Below are 23,868 nucleotides of genomic sequence, written 5' to 3'. Positions count from 1 at the left end.
TCTTGTTAATAGGTTAGTTCCAGAAAATGCACGAATATGACATAAAGTGTGCATAAAACATGTAGATAACATCAATAATGTGGCATGGAACATAAGAAATTATCGATACGTTGGAGACGTATCAGCATCCCCAAGCTTAGTTCTGCTCGTCCCGAGCAGGTAAAACGATAACAAAGATAATTTCTGGAGTGACATGCCATCATAACCTTGATCATACTATTTGTAAAGCATATGTAGTGAATGCAGCGATCAAAACAATGTATATGACATGAGTAAACAAGTGAATCATATAGCAAAGACTTTTCATAAATAGTACTTCAAGACAAGCATCAATAAGTCTTGCATAAGAGTTAACTCATAAAGCAATAATTCAAAGTAAAGGTGTTGAAGCAACACAAAGGAAGATTAAGTTTCAGCGGTTGCTTTCAACTTGTAACATGTATATCTCATGGATATTGTCAATATAGAGTAATATAATAAGTGCAATATGCAAATATGTAGGAATCAATGCACAGTTCACACAAGTGTTTGCTTCTTGAGGTGGAGAGAAATAGGTGAACTGACTCAACATAAAAGTAAAAAGAATGGTCCTCCATAGAGGAAAAGTATCGATTGCTATATTTGTGCTAGAGCTTTGATTTTGAAAACATGAAACAATTTTGTCAACGGTAGTAATAAAGCATATGTATCATGTAAATTATATCTTACAAGTTGCAAGCCTCATGCATAGTACACTAATAGTGCCCGCAGCTTGTCCTAATTAGCTTGGACTACCGGATCATCACAATGCACATGTTTTAACCAAGTGTCACAATGGGGTACCTCTATGCCGCCTGTACAAAGGTCTAAGGAGAAAGCTCGCATTGGATTTCTCGCTATTGATTATTCTCAACTTAGACATCCATACTGGGACAACATAGACAACAGATAATGGACTCCTCTTTTATGCATAAGCATGTAACAACAATTAGTAATTTTCTCATATGAGATTGAGGATATATGTCCAAAACTGAAACTTCCACCATGGATCATGGCTTTAGTTAGCGGCCCAATGTTCTTCTCTAACAATATGCATGCTTAACCATAAGGTGGTAGATCTCTCTTACTTCAGACAAGACGAACATGCATAGCAACTCACATGATATTCAACAAAGAATAGTTGATGGCGTCCCCAGAAACATGGTTATCGCACAACAAGCAACTTAATAAGAGATAAAGTGCATAAGTACATATTCAATACCACAATAGTTTTTAAGCTATTTGTCCCATGAGCTATATATTGCAAAGGTGAATGATGGAATTTTAAAGGTAGCACTCAAGCAATTTACTTTGGAATGGCAGAAAATACCATGTAGTAGGTAGGTATGGTGGACACAAATGGCATAGTGGTTGGCTCAAGTATTTTGGATGCATGAGAAGTATTCCCTCTCGATACAAGGTTTAGGCTAGCAAGGTTATTTGAAACAAACACAAGGATGAAGCGGTGCAGCAAAACTCACATAAAAGACATATTGTAAACATTATAAGAATCTACACCGTCTTCCTTGTTGTTCAAAACTCAGTACTAGAAATTATCTAGACTTTAGAGAAACCAAATATGCAAACCAAATTAGCAAGCTCTAGGTGTTTCTTCATTAATGGGTGCAAATTATATGATGCAAGAGCTTAAACATGAGCACAACAATTGCCAAGTATCACATTACCCAAGACATTTATAGCAATTACTACATGTATCATTTTCCAATTCCAACCATATAACAATTTAACGAAGAAGAAACTTCACCATGAATACTATGAGTAGAAACTAAGGACATACTTGTCCATATGCTACAGCGGAGCGTGTCTCTCTCCCATAAAGTGGATGCTAGGATCCATTTTATTCAAACAAAACAAAAACAAAAACAAACCGACGCTCCAAGCAAAACACAAAAGATGTGACGGAATAAAAATATAGTTTCAGGGGAGGAACCTGATAATGTTGTCGATGAAGAAGGGGATGCCTTGGGCATCCCCAAGCTTAGACGCTTGAGTCTTCTTAGAATATGCAGGGGTGAACCACCGGGGCATCCCCAAGCTTAGAGCTTTCACTCTCCTTGATCATGTTGCATCATACTCCTCTCTTGATCCTTGAAAACTTCCTCCACACCAAACTCGAAACAACTCATTAGAGGGTTAGTGCACAATAAAAATTAACATGTTCAGAGGTGACACAACCATTCTTAACACTTCTGGACATTGCATAAAGCTACTGGACATTAATGGATCAAAGAAATTCATCCAACATAGCAAAAGAGGCAATGCGAAATAAAAGGCAGAATCTGTCAAAACAGAACAGTTCGTAAAGACGAATTTTAAAATGGCACCAGACTTGCTCAAATGAAAATGCCCAAATTGAATGAAAGTTGCGTAAATATCTGAGGATCACTCACGTAAATTGGCATAATTTTCTGAGTTACCTACAGAGAATTTAGCCCAGATTAGTGACAGCAAAGAAATCTGAAACTGCGCAGTAATCCAAATCTAGTATGAACTTTTCTATCAACGACTTTACTTGGCACAACAAAACACTAAACTAAGATAAGGAGAGGTTGCTACAGTAGTAAACAACTTCCAAGACACAAAATAAAAACAAAGTACTGTAGGTGAAAATATGGGTTGTCTCCCATAAGCGCTTTTCTTTAACGCCTTTCAGCTAGGCGCAGAAAGTGTGCATCAAGTATTATCAAGAGATGATGCGTCGGCATTCTTACCAGGGGTGTTGCTCTTACCTTTCTTACTCTTATTCCTACTCTTTGGTCTAGGGAATACATGACCGCATCCGGGTGTAGAGGTAAAATTTAGAGTGCCTTTCCCAACATCTATGACTGCTCCCATGAGTTTCAGCAGGGATCTTCCAAGCGTGATTTGTCCTGTCCCTACACATTCAATAACGAGATAATCAGTGGATACCGCCCTTCCAAGAAAGGTTGTGAAAACACCTTCAGCTATACCCTTAGGAATTACAATAGAGTTATCCGTAAGAGTTATTTCTTCTCCCCCTTCAGTAAGTCCCCAAAGTGTCAAAGATTTATAAAAAATTTCAGGCATGAGGCAAAACTCGGACATAATATCACAACGAGCAGGAAAAGTTTCACCACCAATAGTAGCTTTAACGGTAGGCACCCACATTGAAGGTTCGAAGCTTAATGGAACATAATCATAATATTCGCGAATTCGGTTATACACTTCTTTTAAACAGGATATATTTGTTTCAATAGTGTTTAATCTATTATGCATGCTAGCATGAGATGGATCAAAATTATTATCGGAACTAAATGATGTAATCAATTTCCTTATGGCATTAAAAGCTTGATCCCCATCACAATGAAGGAAATCTCCTCCCACTACAGCATCTAAGGCATATCTATAGCGAAGAATAATCCCGAAATAGAAATTACTAAGAAGCAAACTTAAGGTCATTTTAGGTTCAGTTTTACTATAAGCATCAAAAATTCTAGACCATGCTTCTTTAAAATTCTCTTCACCTCCTTGTTTAAAAGTGAAGATCGATTCCTCAGGTGATAGAGTAACAACTACGGGACTAGACATGATAATAAAGTAAATGCGAGTAACTAATTTTTTTGTGTTTTTGATATAGCAAACAAGATAGCAAATAAAGTAAAACTAGCAACTAATTTTTTTGTATTTTGATTTAGTGCAGCAAACAAAGTAGTAAATAAAACTAAGCAAGACAAAAACAAAGTAAAGAGATTGAGAAGTGGAGACTCCCCTTGCAGCGTGTCTTGATCTCCCCGGCAACGGCGCCAGAAATTTGCTTGATGCGTGTAGTTGACACGTCCGTTGGGAACCCCAAGAGGAAGGTGTGATGCGCATAGCGGCAAGTTTCCCTCAGTAAGAAACCAAGGTTTAATCGAACCAGTAGGAGTCAAGAAGCACGTTGAAGGTTGATGGCGGCGGGATGTAGTGCGGCGCAACACCAGAGATTCCGGCGCCAACGTGGAACCTGCACAACACAACCAAAGTACTTTGCCCCAACGAAACAGTGAGGTTGTCAATCTCACCGGCTTGCTGTAACAAAGGATTAGATGTATAGTGTGGATGATGATTGTTTGCAGAAAACAGTAGAAACGATATTGCAGTAGATTGTATTTTAGTAAAGAGAATTGGACCGGGGTCCACAGTTCACTAGAGGTGTCTCTCCCATAAGATAAACAGCATGTTGGGTGAACAAATTACAGTTGGGCAATTGACAAATAGAGAGGGCATGACCATGCACATACATATTATGATGAGTATTGTGAGATTTAATTGGGCATTACGACAAAGTACATAGACCGCTATCCAGCATGCATCTATGCCTAAAAAGTCCACCTTCAGGTTATCATCCGAACCCCCTCCAGTATTAAGTTGCTAACAACAGACAATTGCATTAAGTATTGCGCGTAATGTAATCAGTGACTATATCCTTGAACATAGCACCAATGTTTTATCCCTAGTGGCAACAGCACATCCGTAACCTTAGTGGTTCTTGTCACTCCTCCAGATTCACGGAGACATGAACCCACTATCGAGCATAAATACTCCCTCTTGGAGTTACTAGCATCAACTTGGCCAGAGCATCTACTAATAACGGAGAGCATGCAAGATCATAAACAACACATAGACATAACTTTGATAATCAACATAACAAGTATTCTCTATTCATCGGATCCCAACAAACGCAACATATAGAATTACAGATAGATGATCTTGATCATGTTAGGCAGCTCACAAGATCCGACAATGAAGCACAATGGGGAGAAGACAACCATCTAGCTACTGCTATGGACCCATAGTCCAGGGGTAGACTACTCACACATCACTCCGGAGGCGACCATGGCGGTGTAGAGTCCTCCGGGAGATGAATCCCCTCTCCGGCAGGGTGCCGGAGGCGATCTCCTGAATCCCCCGAGATGGGATTGGCGGCGGTGGCGTCTCAGTAAGGTGTTCCGTATCGTGGCTCTCGGTACTGGGGGTTTCGCGATGGAGGCTTTAAGTAGGCGGAAGGGCAGGTCAGGAGGCGGCACGAGGGGCCCACACCACAGGGCCGCGCGGCCAAGGGGGGGCCGCGCCGCCCTAGGGTTTGGCCACCTCATGGCCCCACTTCGTCTCCTCTTCGGTCTTCTGGAAGCTTCGTGGCAAAATAGGACCCTGGGCGTTGATTTCGTCCAATTCCGAGAATATTTCGTTACTAGGATTTCTGAAACCAAAAACAGAAAACAAAGAATCTGGCACTTCGGCATCTTGTTAATAGGTTAGTTCCAGAAAATGCACGAATATGACATAAAGTGTGCATAAAACATGTAGATAACATCAATAATGTGGCATGGAACATAAGAAATTATCGATACGTTGGAGACGTATCAACGCGCAATCGCCGAAGATGTGAACCGTCTACTCGCCGCCGGCTTCATCATTGAAATCAAACACCCCAAATGGCTGGCAAACCCAGTCCTGGTGCTAAAGAAGAACAAGACGTGGCGAATGTGTATCGATTACACAAGCCTCAACAGCGCATGCCCCAAGGACCCATTCGTCCTGCCGCGAATCGACCAGATTATCGATGCGGTCGCCGGGTCCGAGTCGCTATGCTTCCTTGATGCTTACTCCGGGTACAATCAAATAAAGATGGCCAAGGAAGACCAAGAGAAGACAGCATTCATTACGCCCCTGGGTGCCTACTGCTACACGTCCATGACCTTCGGCCTCAAGAACGCCGGAGCAACATACCAACGGTGCATGAACAGCTGCCTGGAAAGCCAAATCGGCCGCAACGTGCACGTCTACATCGACGACGTGGTAGTCAAGTCGACTCACCAGGCCGACCTCATCAATGACCTCGCCGAAACATTCGCCAACTTACGGCGATACAAGATCAAGCTCAATCCTCTAAAGTGCACCTTCGGGGTCCCTTCTGGATAGCTGCTAGGCTACGTCGTCTCCAAACGAGGCATCGAGCCCAACCCGGAGAAGACACTGGCGGTCATGCGCACCAAGCAGCCGACCTGCCTAGTCGACGCGCAGAAACTCGCCGGCCGGGTCGCCGCCCTCAGTCGCTTCATACCCCGGCTCGGCGACAAGGCCATGCCACTCTACCGCTTGCTCAAGAAGTCGGAGTCATTCAGGTGGACAGATGAGGCGCAGCGGGCCCTGGAAGAACTCCAACACGCCCTTTCGAATGCCCCTATCCTCGCGGCCCCGCTGCCAAAAGAGACTATGCTGCTATACGTCGCCGCGTCGAACCGCGCGATAAGCGCGGTCATGGTCGTCGAACGAAAGGAAGAGGGAAGGGAGCAACTGGTACAGCTCCCGGTCTACTACATCAGCGAAGCTCTAATCGAATCCAAGCAGCGGTACCCGCATTACCAAAAGCTGGTGTACGCAGTCCTCAGGGCCCAGAGGCGACTGGCCCCTTACTTCCACGAGCACCCCATCAAGGTAGTCGCCTCAACACCACTCGCCGACATCATCCGTAACCGTGATGCAACTGGCCGGATCGCCAAGTGGGCAGTCGAACTCGGCGTCCACAACATCACCTACGAGTCGCGCCACGCCATTAAATCTCAGGCACTCGCCGACTTCCTCGCTGACTGGGAAGAGGCCCAGCAACCAAGCTCCCCTGCGGACCTCAAGCACTGGACACTGCACTTCGACGGTTCTAAGAACCTCGAGGGGGCAGGCGCGGGAGTCGTCCTCACATCACCAAAGGGCGACACCGTGAAGTACGTCCTGCAACTCCGATTCGAGCCCTGCACAACCAACATGGCCGAGTACGAGGCACTTCTACACGGTATGCGAGTAGCAAAAGAGATGGGCGCAACGCGGCTGCGCTGCCTCGGCGATTCCGACCTGGTCGCCAGCCAGACTTCCGGCACCTGTGACGCCACCGACGCCAACATGATTGCATACAAGCGCGCCGTCGACCAAGCCGGCGCTAGCTTCACCGGCCACGTCGTCGAATGGGTCGACAGGCGCAAGAATGAGGAAGCCGATGCACTAGCCAGAATTGGGTCCAAGCGACTCCAACCCCCTCCGGGCGTCGTCCTGGATATCCTCAGCCACCCCTCGGTGCGCGCACCCCGCGAGCTGGACATTGCTGAGCCTCCAGCTCCCGACTCCACCCTAGTCGCACTCGCCGCCGACAGCGCCGATTGGACCGAGCCGTACATAAGCTACCTCGAGCGCCAGATACTGCCAATGGATGAAGCCAAAGCACGAGCTATCATACGCAGGTGCAAGTCTTTCACCATCATCAATAACGAACTATACAAGCGCAGTGTCTCGGGAGTGTTCCAACGATGCGTTGCCACCAAAGAAGGGCGCAACATCCTGCGCGACATCCACGCAGGGGACTGCGGCCACCATGCAGGCGCGCGTTCAATCGTTGCCAAAGCTTTCCGTCATGGCTTATATTGGCCAACAGCCCACGAAGACGCAGTCGCGCTCGTCCGTTCGTGCGCCGGGTGCCAAAAGTACGCAAGCCAGTCGCACATGCCGGGGTCAGCATTGAAGACCATTCCCCTTACCTGGCCCTTCGCCGTCTGGGGCATGGACATGGTAGGGAAATTCAAAACGGCCCCCGGCGGATATACTCACCTCCTGGTTGCGGTGGACAAGTTCACCAAATGGGTAGAAGCAAAGCCCATAAAGAAGTGCGACGGGAAGACAGCCACAAAGTTCCTACGCGAGCTTATCTATCGATATGGCTACCCTCACAGCATCATAACTGACAATGGCACCAATTTCGCCAAAGGGGAGATGGCCGACTTCTGCGAAGAGAAGGGCATCCGACTCGACCTCGCGTCAGTCGCACACCCCGAGTCGAACGGCCAAGCAGAAAGAGCAAACCAGAGCATCCTTCACGGACTCAAGCCGTGCCTGGTTGTGCCCCTGGAATGCGCAGCCGGTTGCTGGGCAGAAGAGCTCTCTTCAGTACTGTGGGGCATCCGCACAACACCAAACAGGTCAACCGGCTTCACGCCTTTCTTCCTGGTGTATGGCGCCGAGGCCGTTATGCCCACGGACATCGCCTACGACTCGCCTCGGGTCGTCAACTACGCCGAAGAAGACAACGAGCGAGCTCGCCAAGATGACATCGACCTCCTTGACGAGGCCAGAGACCTCGCACTCTCCAGGACCGCCATTTACCAGCAAGATCTCTGTCGCTACCACAGTCGTCGCGTTCGGAGTCGCTCCTTCCAAGTCGGAGACCTCGTGCTCCGGCTAATCCAAGACAAGAAAGGCATGCACAAGCTATCCCCGCCCTGGGAAGGACCGTTTGCTGTCAGCCGCGTACTCGGCAACGACTCCTACTACCTCACAGACGTCCGCAAGGACGACAAAGGCGAACCGCTCACCAGAGAGGTGGAGCGCCCCTGGAACGTCAACCTCCTCCGACGGTTTTACACCTAAGGACAAAGTGTAACCCATAAATTCAGAGGTTAATAAAAGTCGCCGACTGCATTGATCTCCAACTCCGACTGCCTCTCCTTCACCCGCTAGCTATCTCCATCTCTCATCCCGGTACATACCGGCCTAGTCGCCACGACAAGCGACTCGGTACTGAGAGACCTTCGGTCGCCGCTGCTGGAAGAGTGAAGTCCACGATCGGCCAAGTAGCCGGGCTAACAAGGGCATGGCGGGGCGACTGGACGCAACACCAGGCCCGGTCGCCCACCACCCCTTACGCCGTCGGGCGAAAACAGTGACTGGAACCCACAGCAGGGTCGCATGCTCGACCAGCCCCCCGGGCCACGGCGACCGTCTCGTGCTACGCTATACAGCACACCAATGCCCTCCTCTACCTTAGGCTGGCGAATTGCGTGGCCAAGTACTTCGACCAGGGACCCCGCAAAACGGACCCGCGGCTCGCCAAGGAAAAACGCCCGCAAGAACCCCCTTTGGAGTCGCCTAGCGACTGGCTCACCGAGCCACGACGAGTGGCGCGCTACATACAAACAGCGCAACTACAAGCTCACCGCTACTCCACCCATGAGGCTGCTATTCGCACTATAACGACTACGTACTGCGACTGGGGACGCCCAGCTCGACAGGGAAAACAGTCAAGTCGATAGCCTTCATCGGGGTCGCAAGGCGACTGGCCTGAAGGCCATGGAGAGTCGGACCCAACTCCAAAACATCGCCGCCACAATAACATAAATTCAAAAGCAACCATCGAATTATAGTTAAGCAAACGCTGACACTTTATTTACAATTGACACCCGCTCGCGGGAATTCAAGTTACTTCTTACACAGGGACTCAGTAACCTACTAGGACGGCCCCGGAGCTCCTTCTACAACATGCTCGGCGCCACCATCGCCGTGACGAAATTTCGGTGTGTACAGGACGACCGGGTACGTGGACAAGGAGCCGGTGGCCGCGGCGTGGAAAAGGCGCTCCGCGGGGTAGTCCACCGGGCCTGGCTCCTTCTCCGTGTCCCCAGGCGCCGCTTGGCTGGAGATGTGAGTCTCCAAGTCAGCAGTCGCCAGCACCCGGTCGGCAAAGGGGCGCACCGCCTCCATCAAGCGCGGCACTTCGGCAACGTCGAACTCACCAGTCTCTGAGGGGAAGCCAGCGGTGACCTCCTCCACGTCAAACCCCTCGGAGTAGTGCGCCAGCACCATGCTCAGAGCCATGGTAATGCCAACACGGCAGGAGGAGCGGCGAAGCCAGTCCACGACGGCCGGGATGTTGGACACGGCCCTGAAGACGGACGGCGTGTCCCGCGGAATCACCTCCCATGGACTCAAGTACTGGAGCGCAGCCAGTATCTCCCCCGCGCAGGCAATGACGCGCGCGGTCGCGGTCGACAGGCATTCCCGCGGAGTCGCCGTCTCCGTGAAGTCGCTCGTACCTACAACCAACAACACAAGGAAGAGAAATAAGAACTCGCCCTCGACAACGACCCGCCATGCTCGGGGACTGGCCCCTGATGTCTACGTCCCCCCTCCTTTCCTGTAGACAGTGTTGGGCCTCCAAGAGCAGAGGTTTGTAGAACAGCAGCAAGTTTTCCCTTAAGTGGATCACCCAGGGTTTATCGAACTCAGGGAGGAAGAGGTCAAAGATATCCCTCTCATGCAACCCTGCAACCACAAAGCAAGAAGTCTCTTGTGTCCCCAACACACCTAATAGGTGCACTAGTTCGGCGAAGAGATAGTGAAATACAGGTGGTATGAATATATATGAGCAGTAGCAACGGTACCAGAAAATAGCTTGCTGGCGTGTAGTGATGGATGGTAGTATTGCAGCAGTAGTAACACAAGAAACGATAAACAAGCAGCGATAGCAGTATTTAGGAACAAGGCCTAGGGATTACACTTTCACTAGTGGACACTCTCAACATTGATCACATAGCGGAATAGATAAATGCATACTCTACACTTTTGTTGGATGATGAACACATTGCGTAGGATTACACGAACCCTCAATGCCGGAGTTAACAAGCTCCACAATAATGCTCATGTTTTAGTAACCTTATAGTGTAAGATAGATCAACAGACTAAACCAAGTACTAACATAGCATGCACACTGTCACCTTCATGCATATGTAGGAGGAATAGATCACATCAATATTATCATAGCAATAGTTAACTTCGCAATCTACAAGAGATCATGATCATAGCATAAACCAAGTACTAACACGGTGCACACACTGTCACCTTTACACACGTGCAGGAGGAATAGAACTACTTTAATAACTTTGCTAGAGTAGCACATAGATAAATTGTGATACAAACTCATATGAATCTCAATCATGTAAAGCAGCTCATGAGATTATTGTATTGAGGTACATGGGAGAGATGAACCACATAGCTACCGGTACAGCCCCGAGCCTCGATGGAGAACTACTCCCTCCTCATGGGAGCAGCAGTGGTGATGAAGATGGCGGTGGAGATGGCAGCGGTGTCGATGGAGGAGCCTTCCGGGGGCACTTCCCCGCTCCGGCAGCGTGCCGGAACAGAGACTCCTGTCCCCCAGATCTTGGCGTCGCGATGGCGGCGGCTCTGGAAGGTTTCTGTGGTTTTCGTCGAACGCATCAGGGTTTTCGATCCAGGGGCTTTATATAGGCGAAGAGGCGGCGCAGGAGGGTCGAAGGGGCGACGACACCATAGGGCGGCGCGGCCAGGGCCTGGGCCGCGCCGGCCTAGGGTGCAGGGGCCCAGTGCCCCCTACGGGTCCTTCCCGGGTGTTACGGATGCTTCCGGTGAGAATAGGAACTTGGGCGTTGATTTCGTCCGATTCCGAGAATATTTCGTTACTAGGATTTCTGAAACCAAAAACAGTGAAAACAGAAGCGGCACTTCGGCATCTTGTTAATAGGTTAGTTCCAGAAAATGCACGAATATGACATAAAGTGTGCATAAAACATGTAGATAACATCAATAATGTGGCATGGAACATAAGAAATTATCGATACGTTGGAGACGTATCAGCATCCCCAAGCTTAGTTACGCTCGTCCAGCGAGGTAAAACGATAACACAGATAATTTCTGGAGTGACATGCCATCATAACTTTGATCATACTATTTGTAAAGCATATGTAATGAATGCAGCGATCAAAACAATGTATATGACATGAGTAAACAATTGAATCATATAGCAAAGACTTTTCATGAATAGCACTTCAAGACAAGCATCAATAAGTCTTGCATAAGAGTTAACTCATAAAGCAATAATTCAAAGTAAAGGCATTGAAGCAACACAAAGGAAGATTAAGTTTCAGCGGTTGCTTTCAACTTATAACATGTATATCTCATGGATATTGTCAACATAGAGTAATATAACAAATGCAATATGCAAATATGTAGGAATCAATGCACAGTTCACAAAAGTGTTTGCTTCTTGAGATGGGGAGAAATAGGTGAACTGACTCAACAATGAAAGTAAAAGGATGGTTCTCCATAGAGGAAAAGCATCGATTGCTATATTTGTGCTAGAGCTTTGATTTTGAAAACATAAAGAGAGCATAAAAATAAAGTTTTGAGAGGTGTATGTTGTTGTCAACGAATGGTAGCGGGTACTCTAACCCCCTTGCCAGACAAACCTTCAAAGAGCGGCTCCCATTTTATTTTATTTTTGGGTGGCACTCCTTCCAACCTTTCTTTCACAAACCATGGCTAACCGAATCCTCGGGTGCCTGCCAACAATCTCATACCATGAAGGAGTGCCTTTTTATTTTAGTTTTATTATGATGATACTCCTCCCAACCTTTGCTTACACAAGCCATGGCTAACCGAATCCTTCGGGTGCCGTCCAACAATCACATACCATGGAGGAGTGTCTATTTTTGTTAATTAATTTGGGACTGGGAATCCCATTGCCAGCTCTTTTTGCAAAATTATTGGATAAGCGGATGAAGCCACTAGTCCATTGGTGAAAGTTGCCCAACAAGATTGAAAGATAAACACCACATACTTCCTCATGAGCTATAAAACATTGACACAAATCAGAGGTGATAAATTTTGAATTGTTTAAAGGTAGCACTCAAGCAATTTACTTTGGAATGGCAGGAAATACCATGTAGTAGGTAGGTATGGTGGACACAAATGGCATAGTGTTGTTTGGCTCAAGGATTTGGATGCATGAGAAGTATTCCCTCTCGATACAAGGTTTAGGCTAGCAAGGTTATTTGAAACAAACACAAGGATGAACCGGTGCAGCAAAACTCACATAAAAGACATATTGAAAACATTATAAGACTCTACACCATCTTCCTTGTTGTTCAAACTCAATACTAGAAATTATCTAGACCTTAGAGAGACCAAATATGCAAACCAAATTTTAGCATGCCCTATGTATTTCTTCATTAATGGGTGCAAAGCATATGATGCAAGAGCTTAATCATGAGCACAACAATTGCCAAGTATCACATTACCCAAGACATTAATAGCAATTACTACATGTATCATTTTCCAATTCTAACCATATAACAATTTAACGAAGAAGAAACTTCGCCATGAATACTAAAAGCTAAGAACACATGTGTTCATATGCAACAGCGGAGCGTGTCTCTCTCCCACACAAGCATGATGTAATCCAATTTATTCAAACACAAACAAAAACAAAAACAAACAGACGCTCCAAGCAAAGCACATAAGATGTGATGGAATAAAAATATAGTTTCAGGGGAGGAACCTGATAATGTTGTCGATGAAGAAGGGGATGCCTTGGGCATCCCCAAGCTTAGACGCTTGAGTCTTCTTGATATATGCAGGGGTGAACCACCGGGGCATCCCCAAGCTTAGAGCTTCCACTCTTCTTGATCATAGTATATCATCCTCCTCTCTTGACCCTTGAAAACTTCCTTCACACCAAACTTCTCATAAACTTCATTAGAGGGGTTAGTGCACAATAAAAATTAACATATTCAGAGGTGACACAATCATTCTTAACACTTCTGGACATTGCATAATGCTACTGGACATTAATGGATCAAAGAAATTCATCCAACATAGCAAAAGAGGCAATGCGAAATAAAAGGCAGAATCTGTCAAAACAGAACAGTTCGTATTGACGAATTTTAAAATGGCACCAGACTTGCTCAAATGAAAATGCTCAAATTGAATGCAAGCTGCGTACATATCTGAGGATCATGCACGTAAATTGGCTTAATTTTCTGAGCTACCTACAGGGAGGTAGACCCAGATTCGTGACAGCAAAGAAATCTGGAACTGCGCAGTAATCCAAATCTAGTACTTACTTTTCTATCAAAGACTTTACTTGGCACAACAAAACACAAAACTAAGATAAGGAGAGGTTGCTACAGTACTAAACAACTTCCAAGACACAAATATAAAACAAAGTACTGTAGCAAAATAACACATGGGTTATCTCCCAAGAAGTTCTTTCTTTATAGCCATTAAGATGGGCTCAGCAGTTTTAATGATGCACTCGCAAGAAATAGTATCTGAGGCAAAAGAGAGCATCAAGAGGCAAGTATGAAACAAATTTAAGCCTAACATGCTTCCTATGCATAGGAATCTTGTAAATAAACAAGTTCAAGAAGCATAATGCAACAAGCATAGAAAGATAAAACAAGTGTAGTTTCAAAAATTTCAGCACATAGAGAGGTGTTTTAGTAACATGAAAATTTCTACAACCATATTTTCCTCTCTCATAATAACTTTCAGTAGCAACATGAGCAAACTCAACAATATAACCATCACATAAAGCATTCTTATCATGAGTCTCATGCATAAAATTGTTACTCTCCACATAAGCATAATCAATTTTATTAGTAATAGTGGGAGCAAATTCAACAAAGTAGCTATCAAAAATAGGAGGCATATTGTAATCATAATCAAATTTCTCCTCCATAACAGGTGGTAACAAAAGACTACTATCATCATAATCATCATATATGGGAGGCAAAGTATCATCAAAGAAAATTTTCTCCTCAATGCTTGGGGGACTAAAAATATCATGCTCATCAAAGCCAGCTTCCCCAAGCTTAGAATTTTCCATATCATTAGCAACAATGGTATTCAAAGTGTTCATACTAACATGTTCCATGGGTTTTTTAATTTTCGGATCAAACCATCCATGTCTTAACTCAGGAAATAGAATAAAAAGCTCATTGTTGTCCATTATGCCAAACTAGTGTAAACAAGAAACAAAAAGATGCAATTGCAGGATCTAAAGGAAATAGCTTCGAGTACTTACAACAACGGAAAATAGCTTGGTAGCCGAGGTCCGGAGTGTGAGTACCTTTTACCTTTCCTCCCCGGCAACGGCGCCAGAAAAGTAGCTTGATGTCTACGTTCCCCCTCCTTTCCTGTAGACAGTGTTGGGCCTCCAAGAGCAGAGGTTTGTAGAACAGCAGCAAGTTTTCCCTTAAGTGGATCACCCAAGGTTTATCGAACTCAGGGAGGAAGAGGTCAAAGATATCCCTCTCATGCAACCCTGCAACCACAAAGCAAGAAGTCTCTTGTGTCCCCAACACACCTAATAGGTGCACTAGTTCGGCGAAGAGATAGTGAAATACAGGTGGTATGAATATATATGAGCAGTAGCAACGGTACCAGAAAATAGCTTGCTGGCGTGTAGTGATGGATGGTAGTATTGCAGCAGTAGTAACACAGTAAAACAATAAACAAGCAGCGATAGCAGTATTTAGGAACAAGGCCTAGGGATTACACTTTCACTAGTGGACACTCTCAACATTGATCACATAGCGGAATAGATAAATGCATACTCTACACTTTTGTTGGATGATGAACACATTGCGTAGGATTACACGAACCCTCAATGCCGGAGTTAACAAGCTCCACAATAATGCTCATGTTTTAGTAACCTTATAGTGTAAGATAGATCAACAGACTAAACCAAGTACTAACATAGCATGCACACTGTCACCTTCATGCATATGTAGGAGGAATAGATCACATCAATATTATCATAGCAATAGTTAACTTCGCAATCTACAAGAGATCATGATCATAGCATAAACCAAGTACTAACACGGTGCACACACTGTCACCTTTACACACGTGCAGGAGGAATAGAACTACTTTAATAACTTTGCTAGAGTAGCACATAGATAAATTGTGATACAAACTCATATGAATCTCAATCATGTAAAGCAGCTCATGAGATTATTGTATTGAGGTACATGGGAGAGATGAACCACATAGCTACCGGTACAGCCCCGAGCCTCGATGGAGAACTACTCCCTCCTCATGGGAGCAGCAGCGGTGATGAAGATGGCGGTGGAGATGGCAGCGGTGTCGATGGAGGAGCCTTCCGGGGGCACTTCCCCGCTCCGGCAGCGTGCCGGAACAGAGACTCCTGTCCCCCAGATCTTGGCGTCGCGATGGCGGCGGCTCTGGAAGGTTTCTGTGGTTTTCGTCGAACGCATCAGGGTTTTAGATCCAGGGGCTTTATATAGGCGAAGAGGCGGCGCAGGAGGGTCGAAGGGGCGATGACACCATAGGGCGGCGCGGCCAGGGCCTGGGCCGCGCCGGCCTAGGGTCTGGGGGCCCAGTGCCCCCCCTCTGGTCCTTCCCGGGTGTTCTGGATGCTTCCGGTGAAAATAGGAACTTGGGCGTTGATTTCGTCCGATTCCGAGAATATTTCGTTACTAGGATTTCTGAAACCAAAAACAGCAGAAAACAGGAACTGGCACTTCGGCATCTTGTTAATAGGTTAGTTCCAGAAAATGCACGAATATGACATAAAGTGTGCATAAAACATGTAGATAACATCAATAATGTGGCATGGAACATAAGAAATTATCGATACGTTGGAGACGTATCAGCCCCCGAAACCGATTCGCCATACTCGGGGACTGGCCCCCGAAACCGATTCGCCATACTCGGGGACTGGCCCCCGAAACCGACTCGCCATACTCGGGGACTGACCCCCGAAACCGACTCGCCATACTCGGGGACTGAGCCCCGAAGCCGACTCGCCATACTCGGGGACTGGCCCCCGAAACCGACTCGCCATACTCGGGGACTGACCCCCGAAGCCGACTCGCCATACTCGGGGACTGACCCCCGAAGCCGACTCGCCATGCTCGGGGACTAGGCCCCGAAGTCGACTCGCCAGGCTTGGGGACTGGCCCCTAACGCCGACTCGCCACGCCCGGGGACTCGCAGCCTCGGCAATCAAACAGCAAGGGAGAGGCGAGAACTTACCGAGAAGCTGCCGCGACATCTCACGGATGAAAGCCTCGAAGTTGGTCTTCTCGGCCTGCACCGCCAGGACGATGCCCTCGGACGCCTCCTTTTCCGCGGCCAACTCCTTGGCGTGCTGCTGCTTCAAGGCCGCAACCTCTTCCCGCAGAGCCGCGGCGGCGCCACGCGCGGAATCCCGCGCATCAGTCGCGGCCTCCAGCTTCACCTTGTACTCGGCGATGACATCTTCCAGCTCCCAGCCCTTCTGCTCCAAGACCCTCGTCAAGTCCGCCACCTCCGCTTTCGCCCTTTTCCGGGCCTCTTCGGCCTATTGCGCCCCGAACTCGGCTTCGCGGTAGAAGGATTCCTTGACGAACCCTTCCCGAGCCTCGGCAAGCGCCTTCGCCTACGCCTCTGCTACAAAAAAAAGAGGGCGGTGAGAACAGAAGTACAAGCAAGGCAAGCGCGACTGAGAGAGGAAAGCGAGCGGGCATGACTTACTGCCCAGAGCAATAAGCTTCCGGCTCTTTTGCGCCGCCTCCTCCACGAGCGCGGTCAATCGCTTAACCTCCGCCTGCACAAAAAAACAATGCCAAGGTCGATAAAAGCAGTCCAGATAGGCAAAAGGAGACTCGACTCGCCCTTTCAGGCCAAGTCGACCCTCGGGGACTGGGGGTGACTGGACTGCGAGTACAGAAATACTCACCACGTGTGCTTCACCAAGCGCCGTGTGGAGCTCGGTGAAGGTCAAGGAAGAGGGCGGTGGACGGCGCGACTCGGCCGCCTCACCCGCCTGCATCACCGCTTCAGTCGACGGCGCCCCGTCTGTCCGCGTCTCGGCGTCGCTAGGTGGGGCTCGGTCTCTAGCAGCCTTGGACCGGCGCTCCTTCAGCGGCACCGAGAGGCCGCCCTCCTCGGCGGTGTTTTCTTCGGCTTCGGGCGCCTTCTGGCCCTCGGTCGACCCGACGCCCGCCGACTCCTCCTCCACCACGGGTGGAACGGCGCCTGGTCCCATCGCTGCGCTCGCCGTGCCCCCGCGAACCATGCTGGGCAAGGGGAAGACTTTGGCGGTGGGCTCGGCGTGGCTGGCGCCCGCCTTCTCAGCCTGGCTCGCGGTAACAGGCTCCTCCGGAGCCGACCCTGCGCCCCCGAGGTCGGAAGGCGCCGCTTTCTTCTCCGCGGCTTTCTTCAGTTCGGCCGCCTTCTTCGCCTCGGCCGCCCTCGTGGCCGCCGCCCCAATTGTGGCCGGTCTCGCCAAGACCTTCTTATTGGACCTGCAGGGGAGCGGGGTGAGTCGACATCCAATCCCGCCATGAAGAGAACAGGTTTGACGGGGAGCACTTACTTCACCGTGGGGATCGCCTTTACGCCCGGACCGGCCCGAGCTCCCGCGTCGATTGCATCCTTCAGGGGGCGCTGAAGCCTTATGGAACCCTCCAGGATAGTTGGGCGCAATCACTTCGACAGCGGCTCGGCCCCTTCCTTGGAAGGCTCCGCCTCCCCCTCCGGGTGAGAGGTCGCCACCTCATCCCCTGCGCCCTGAGACGAGGACCCGGCGCCCCTCTTCGACCCGCGCGGGAGTCGGACGAAGTCCCGCGCCTCGGAGTCCGACTCGGTGCGCTCCTCCTCGTCGTCGACCTCTTCTTCTTCGCCTTCGGTCATTTCCGGAGGCTCCTTCCCGGCGAGGCGGGGGGGGGGGAGATGGTCAGCAATTTTCTGCCACCGCTACATTCGAATCAAGGAAACAAGTCAGAAAAGAGAGACATTGCCAAGGCGTTCAGAGTCGCTGCACAAGGTGTTACCTGAGGTGCCGGGTTATCTTCGGAGAAGGGCTGCAGGCCGTCCTCGAAGGAGGTGAAGGTGGCCGTGGTGATCTTGGCGAGTGCCTTCCGATACTCGCCCTCGTCCCACTCGGTCGCCGTCGACCGGGTGCAGTCGTTCTGCCCCCGGTACTCCCACATGGGGTGAGCTCGGCACCGCAGGGGGATCAACCGGCGGCCAAGCTAGCAGTTGTACATGTTGGCCGCCGTCAGGCCATTGTCCTTCAGCGCCTGGATCGCCTGGCGCATCTCCTTCACCACTTCCTCCTGCTCGCGCGGCAGCGACCGGACATTGAGACGTCGCGGGACGCTGGGCTCGGGGTCGAACTGGGGAATGCAAACCTCGCCGGGGGGAGTGTACTCCTTGGCGTAGAACCAGAAGCGGCGCCACTGCGACTGCGCCTTCTTGGGGAGCGCCATGTCGATGAAGCTCTCCCCGGACTTCACCTGGAAGGTGATTCCGCCGTTCGGGATGAGCGCCTCGCTGCTCTTGTTGGCCCGAGTCGCCCGCCCGTGGAAGATTGATACCCACAGCGGGAAGTACGGCGGGCAACCCAGGTAGCACTCGCACAGTGCTACGAACAGAGAGATCTGCTGTACACTGTGCGGCCCCAGGTCGCATATCTTGATGCCGTAGAAGGCCAGCAACTGGCGGATGAAGTCGGAGGAGGGGAGCGCGAATCCGCGATCCAGGAAGCTGAGGAAGAGCACGAATTCGCCCGGCCTCGGGAGCGGCTCCACCTCGTTCGCCGGAGGAACTCGCCAGCGCTCCAGTTTGAACTCGGGGATGACCCCGGAGGCGACGTACGGAAGGAGGGACTTGTGCGTGACCTTGGACTTGCCCCAGGCTCTCGCCGCCATGGCTGCGCTCGGGAGCTCTCGACGAAAAGAGAAGGGAATGGGAATGGAGGAAGAATGTGGCGGAGTGATAAGCCCTAACCCCCGGGTTCGGCCTTTTATATCGCTGCATTCGCCCCAGATAAGCACCAAATCCACCCGTTGATTCGCTGCGAGATCGCCGCCCCGTGATTAACGGTCAGGATCGGCGGCGGGATCAGCGGAACGGGCGTTAAGACTAGCCGTTAACGGTCACATCAGGCCCAATGGTCAACTCCATGCAAACGGCCTGCACCTCGGTCAACGTGAAATCTAGCCGTTGCCTCCTCCACGTGTCTGCGCACGGGGCTTACGCCAACTGGCCTGCGGCGACTGGCATGCGCTGACTGCCATACGACGACTGGCATAACGCCGACCGTCCTGCGTCGAGTGGCTCATCAAGTTCAGGCGAGTAAAGACTAGCGATCAGCTGGAGTTTACTTCGGGAGCCCGGTGGTGATTCACCTCAATCCGCCTTTGTGCCTCTCCGCGACCCGCACCGGATCTACACTTCGTCACCACCGCGCTCGGGGACTACTGATGGGGGTATGCCCATAGGGGGTGGGTCGCCAGTCCCACTCGCCATGAGGATGAAGGCCCAGGAAGGACCGCCAGTCGCCCAACCGACTGAGCCCGAAGGCGACTGGGCCGAAGTCCTAAGGAGATGATCTGCTCGGTTCAAGATAGAGATTACTTGAAGAAGGGTGCGGTATCCCGGATTTGTAGTAACTGATACGATTCGGAGTTATCCCTTTGTAACCCTAGGCCGGGGGTGGAAATATAAACCCCCAGGCTGAACCCAAGAAGGACACATCATCTGAGATTCAATCTCCTCATTGTAAGCTCTTGGCTTCTCGCCGACTGAGCCCCCCCCATTGTAATTCTCCACTGAGCAATAAGATCTAGCAGGACGTAGGCCTTTTACTCTCCGGAGGGGCTGAACCTGGGTAAAACCCTTGCGTCTCTTGCACCTCGACCCGTAGATGGCGATGTTCCCTTGCCCTCGCATCAATGAAGTGCAACCCCTGTAGCATCTGCCGTGGTCATATCCACGACACTTTGGATGATCTATATGTCAAATGTCTAGCACATATTATGAATTTCAGAGATGGTAGGAAAAGAATCAACTCTTCATTATTTCAATGGCAAATCTCAATAAATATCATAGTAAACTACCTAGATTTTTCACAAATCAAATAAATTAAGTAAACACAAAGATTCACATGCAAGGCTTTTAGATTATATAAGGTATCTAAATTAGAAAAAATCGAGAATACCTTGAACATAAGAACAGTTATGACATATTGTGGTCCATTATATACTGAAATAGGTTGCACCCTTCCTCCAAGACCAACATTGTGATTCACTTGCACAAAACCAGGACATGTGTGATCATAACATGGCTTTTTTAGTAAGCCATCATCCTAGTAAACATTAATGTAATATAAAATTATATTTATAGTTGCATATCATAATATATCTAAAGTTCAACAAGTTTCAAAAGGAATATCATAATTACCCAAGAAACATGGAACCTAGCGAAGCTATCACCACTTAGACTCGGGGATACCGAATAACCAACAACAATTGCTTCTTCACGACCTGATCCATTATAAATTTTTATGGATGTTGCACTAAGATCCTTCGTATGATTCTTCACCTTTGGCTCATAAACATTTATTATAGCCCGTGTCCCGTATATATCATCGTGCTGATACTTGATTCCCACCTCCTACATGACAGAACTAGTATCGTTAAATGAGAAGACAGAATATTAACGATATATGTACTATAAGTCAGTACTAGGAAAAGGGCTATAGCTGCACGGAATAGTGCCGGCGCACCATCATTGACGCGCGCCGGTGGCAAAATACCGCCGGCGAGCCATGTTAGGCCGCGCCGACGAAGAACCTATACTGCCAGCGCACAAGAAAATTTAGTGCGCCGGAGCGCACCACCATAGAGGTGCGCCGGGGGTAAGGTGCCAAGATTTTTCTCTCCCCCCCCCCCCCCCCCCCCCCCGGGAATCGCCTTTTCAGTTTTCAAAAAATAAAAAAGAAAATGATAGAAAATTCAAAAAATAAAATCCTTTGAACTGCCCATGTATTATGTAATCTAGCTTTCATAAAAATTGAAAAAAATGAATTTCGATATATTATGCAAAATGGCGTCATCTTTCGGTAAAACGGGTTTTCTGGTTGCATACGACCTCCGATGAAAAACTTTTTTATATCAAAATCGATCTACGCGAAATTTCCTATTCGATTTCAACCGCCTACGGCCGTTTGGAGAAAAAATGGATTCGTCATTTGGAAAACAGAAACAGGACTTTTTTCAGCTTTTAGATTTTGATGAAAAAAAAGAAAAAATTACCCCCGGCGCACCACCCTAGTAGGTGCGCCGGCAGTAACCTATGGTATATATATACTCCACACCTGCCTGTGCTCCTCATTTTCACATTTTCCTTCTCTTTTCCTCCTCCTCCTCCTCATCTACTACACCGAGCTACTGCGGCGAGCTACTCCGGTGACCTTTACTGCACCGACGGCCACGATGGCCACCGACGGCCACGACGTCCTCCGGCCTCCTCCACCACCTCCGGCCTCCTCCAACAACTCCGGCCTCCTCCACCACCTCCAGCCTCCTCCACCACCTCCGGCCTCCTCCACCACCTCCGGCCACCTCCATCAACTCCGGGCTCCCCCACCTACTCTGGGATCCTCCACCTCCGGCCTACTCCTCCTCCTCCTACACTGACACAACGATCTCAGGAGCTTCCGCCATCCTCCTACACCTCCTGTACCTCCTACACCGGCGCAGAGACAACAACCACTGACTAGCTAGATCTAGATCTAGATCTAGATCTAGATTTGATTTTTTTTTTGTTTTCTTGTATAACTTACCGCCGGCGAACAAGACAGGTGCGCCGGGGATAATGCGAGTTACCACCGACGCACCAACTGGTGCGCCGGCAATAAGCGATTGTCACCGGCCTGTTCCCACCGGCGGGCTCTAGTGCGCCGGCAATAGGCCTTTTTGGTGCGCCGGCAATAAGCATTTTCCTAGTAGTGAGTCATATAGCGCGTCACATATATCATTTCATGAATATAACTTAATGTTGGAGAATATGAGTTGGGAATGTGTATGTTAAACCCTTCAATAAGGTGTCAGCAGAACTTGGTAACAAATGATATCCATTCAAGTAAAGGTCAAGTAACATGTATATTCAAGAAAATGTGAACGATACCTACTGAATAAACAAAATTGATTCCATTTAATGACGACCCTAAATCATATATTTCATATGACAGACCATAATTAGAGACTAAAAGAGAGGGTTCAAATATGATGCTGCACTGGGATAGTATTTAGGAACTTAACCAACTTATCATAGTATGCATACATGGTGTGTTTTGATGAACTAATGGCTGCTAATGTTCTCTCAAAGATATATAATAAAACTCACCTCTTGTTGTTTATCCTTTCCAACCACTTCATCAATACCTTTGGATGATATACGGTATCTTATATGGTTACGTAGTATAGGGATTGTTCCTCTTGGGCAGGAAACAAGAGGTAGCTGTGCTTGTGATACATGATGTAGAGACGCTGATTTGACATCCATCCCTATTGGGAAAGAACTTGGTTCCATCTGTTTGCAAGCGGAACTTAGTCACTGAATAATGGATATGTATAATCGGATGTGTAATTTGAGTCATTATAAACAAAGTATATTTATCAACTCATGTTTAATAAATCTACACATATCGAAAATTTATTTATTTGATGCTTCTAATTTCATAATTTATAGAATGGAAACAAAGAGAGATTCTTGAAACAAGAAGGAGGTGGCAGAAGCAAATTTACGAAATACAATAGCCTGGAAAAGAGCAATGCAAAAAAAAAATCATGATATAATTAATCTTGTCAGTTTCTACAGATCCAACCTCCATCTATAGCAGGTAACTCACTCTTCATGCACGCATGTACTCAAATATGAATCAAGTAAATTGACCAAATATTGAATGCAAAACTTTTATTTATGTATTTGATTTACCTGAATTATGTGGTCTTTCAACAATGGGTGATTAAAAGATGGTTGTAGATTCACGTCAACGCAATCAAAGATATCTCCGCCTTCCATCTGCTTTGAAGTTTCATCACCTTAGCCACCAAAGAAGCTGCTAGATATAAAAATAAGGCAATTGTTGGTCCATACCTCAATGGTTTTGTTAAATTGCTGACATGTGACGATGTGACCATAATTTTTTCCTTGATTTATAGATTGTGTACCATTTCCTCTAGTGGCTAGAAAAATATATGATAGAATAAGGGTCAGTCTAAGAGATTGCCTTTCCTTCATTTCAAAAGCTTGGATGGTCAATTCCATAATGCATATAGAACTTTTTATATAGACTTTCCAACATATCACAAATTAAATGGTCCAATTCAAGGTACACAATGAATTGCAATTACAGCCAAAATATCTTATTTGGTACTCTATGCACATGAAGAT

At 48.0% G+C, this 23,868-nt stretch overlaps 1 protein-coding gene across 1 annotated transcript in view; it reads right to left on the bottom strand.

Moving 5' to 3' along the window:
- LOC127305126 (protein neprosin-like) overlaps nt 1-23,496 on the bottom strand; it is a 30,036-nt gene extending 6,540 nt beyond the window's left edge. The window contains exons 1-4 of the mRNA XM_051335500.2: nt 23,410-23,496; nt 22,819-23,004; nt 20,872-21,084; nt 20,630-20,776 (exon numbers count right to left, since the gene is read on the bottom strand). Of these exons, the coding sequence (XP_051191460.1) occupies nt 20,630-20,776; nt 20,872-21,084; nt 22,819-23,004; nt 23,410-23,496 (633 nt within the window). The remainder of the gene's footprint in view (nt 1-20,629; nt 20,777-20,871; nt 21,085-22,818; nt 23,005-23,409) is intronic.
- Between the last annotated feature and the right edge of the window lie 372 nt (nt 23,497-23,868).

Source organism: Lolium perenne, chromosome 6, assembly GCF_019359855.2.
Source record: "Lolium perenne isolate Kyuss_39 chromosome 6, Kyuss_2.0, whole genome shotgun sequence".
NCBI classification, from domain to species: Eukaryota; Viridiplantae; Streptophyta; class Magnoliopsida; order Poales; family Poaceae; genus Lolium; species Lolium perenne.
Note: the sequence above shows the minus strand (reverse complement) of the source record. Positions and strands in the feature narration are given on the sequence as shown.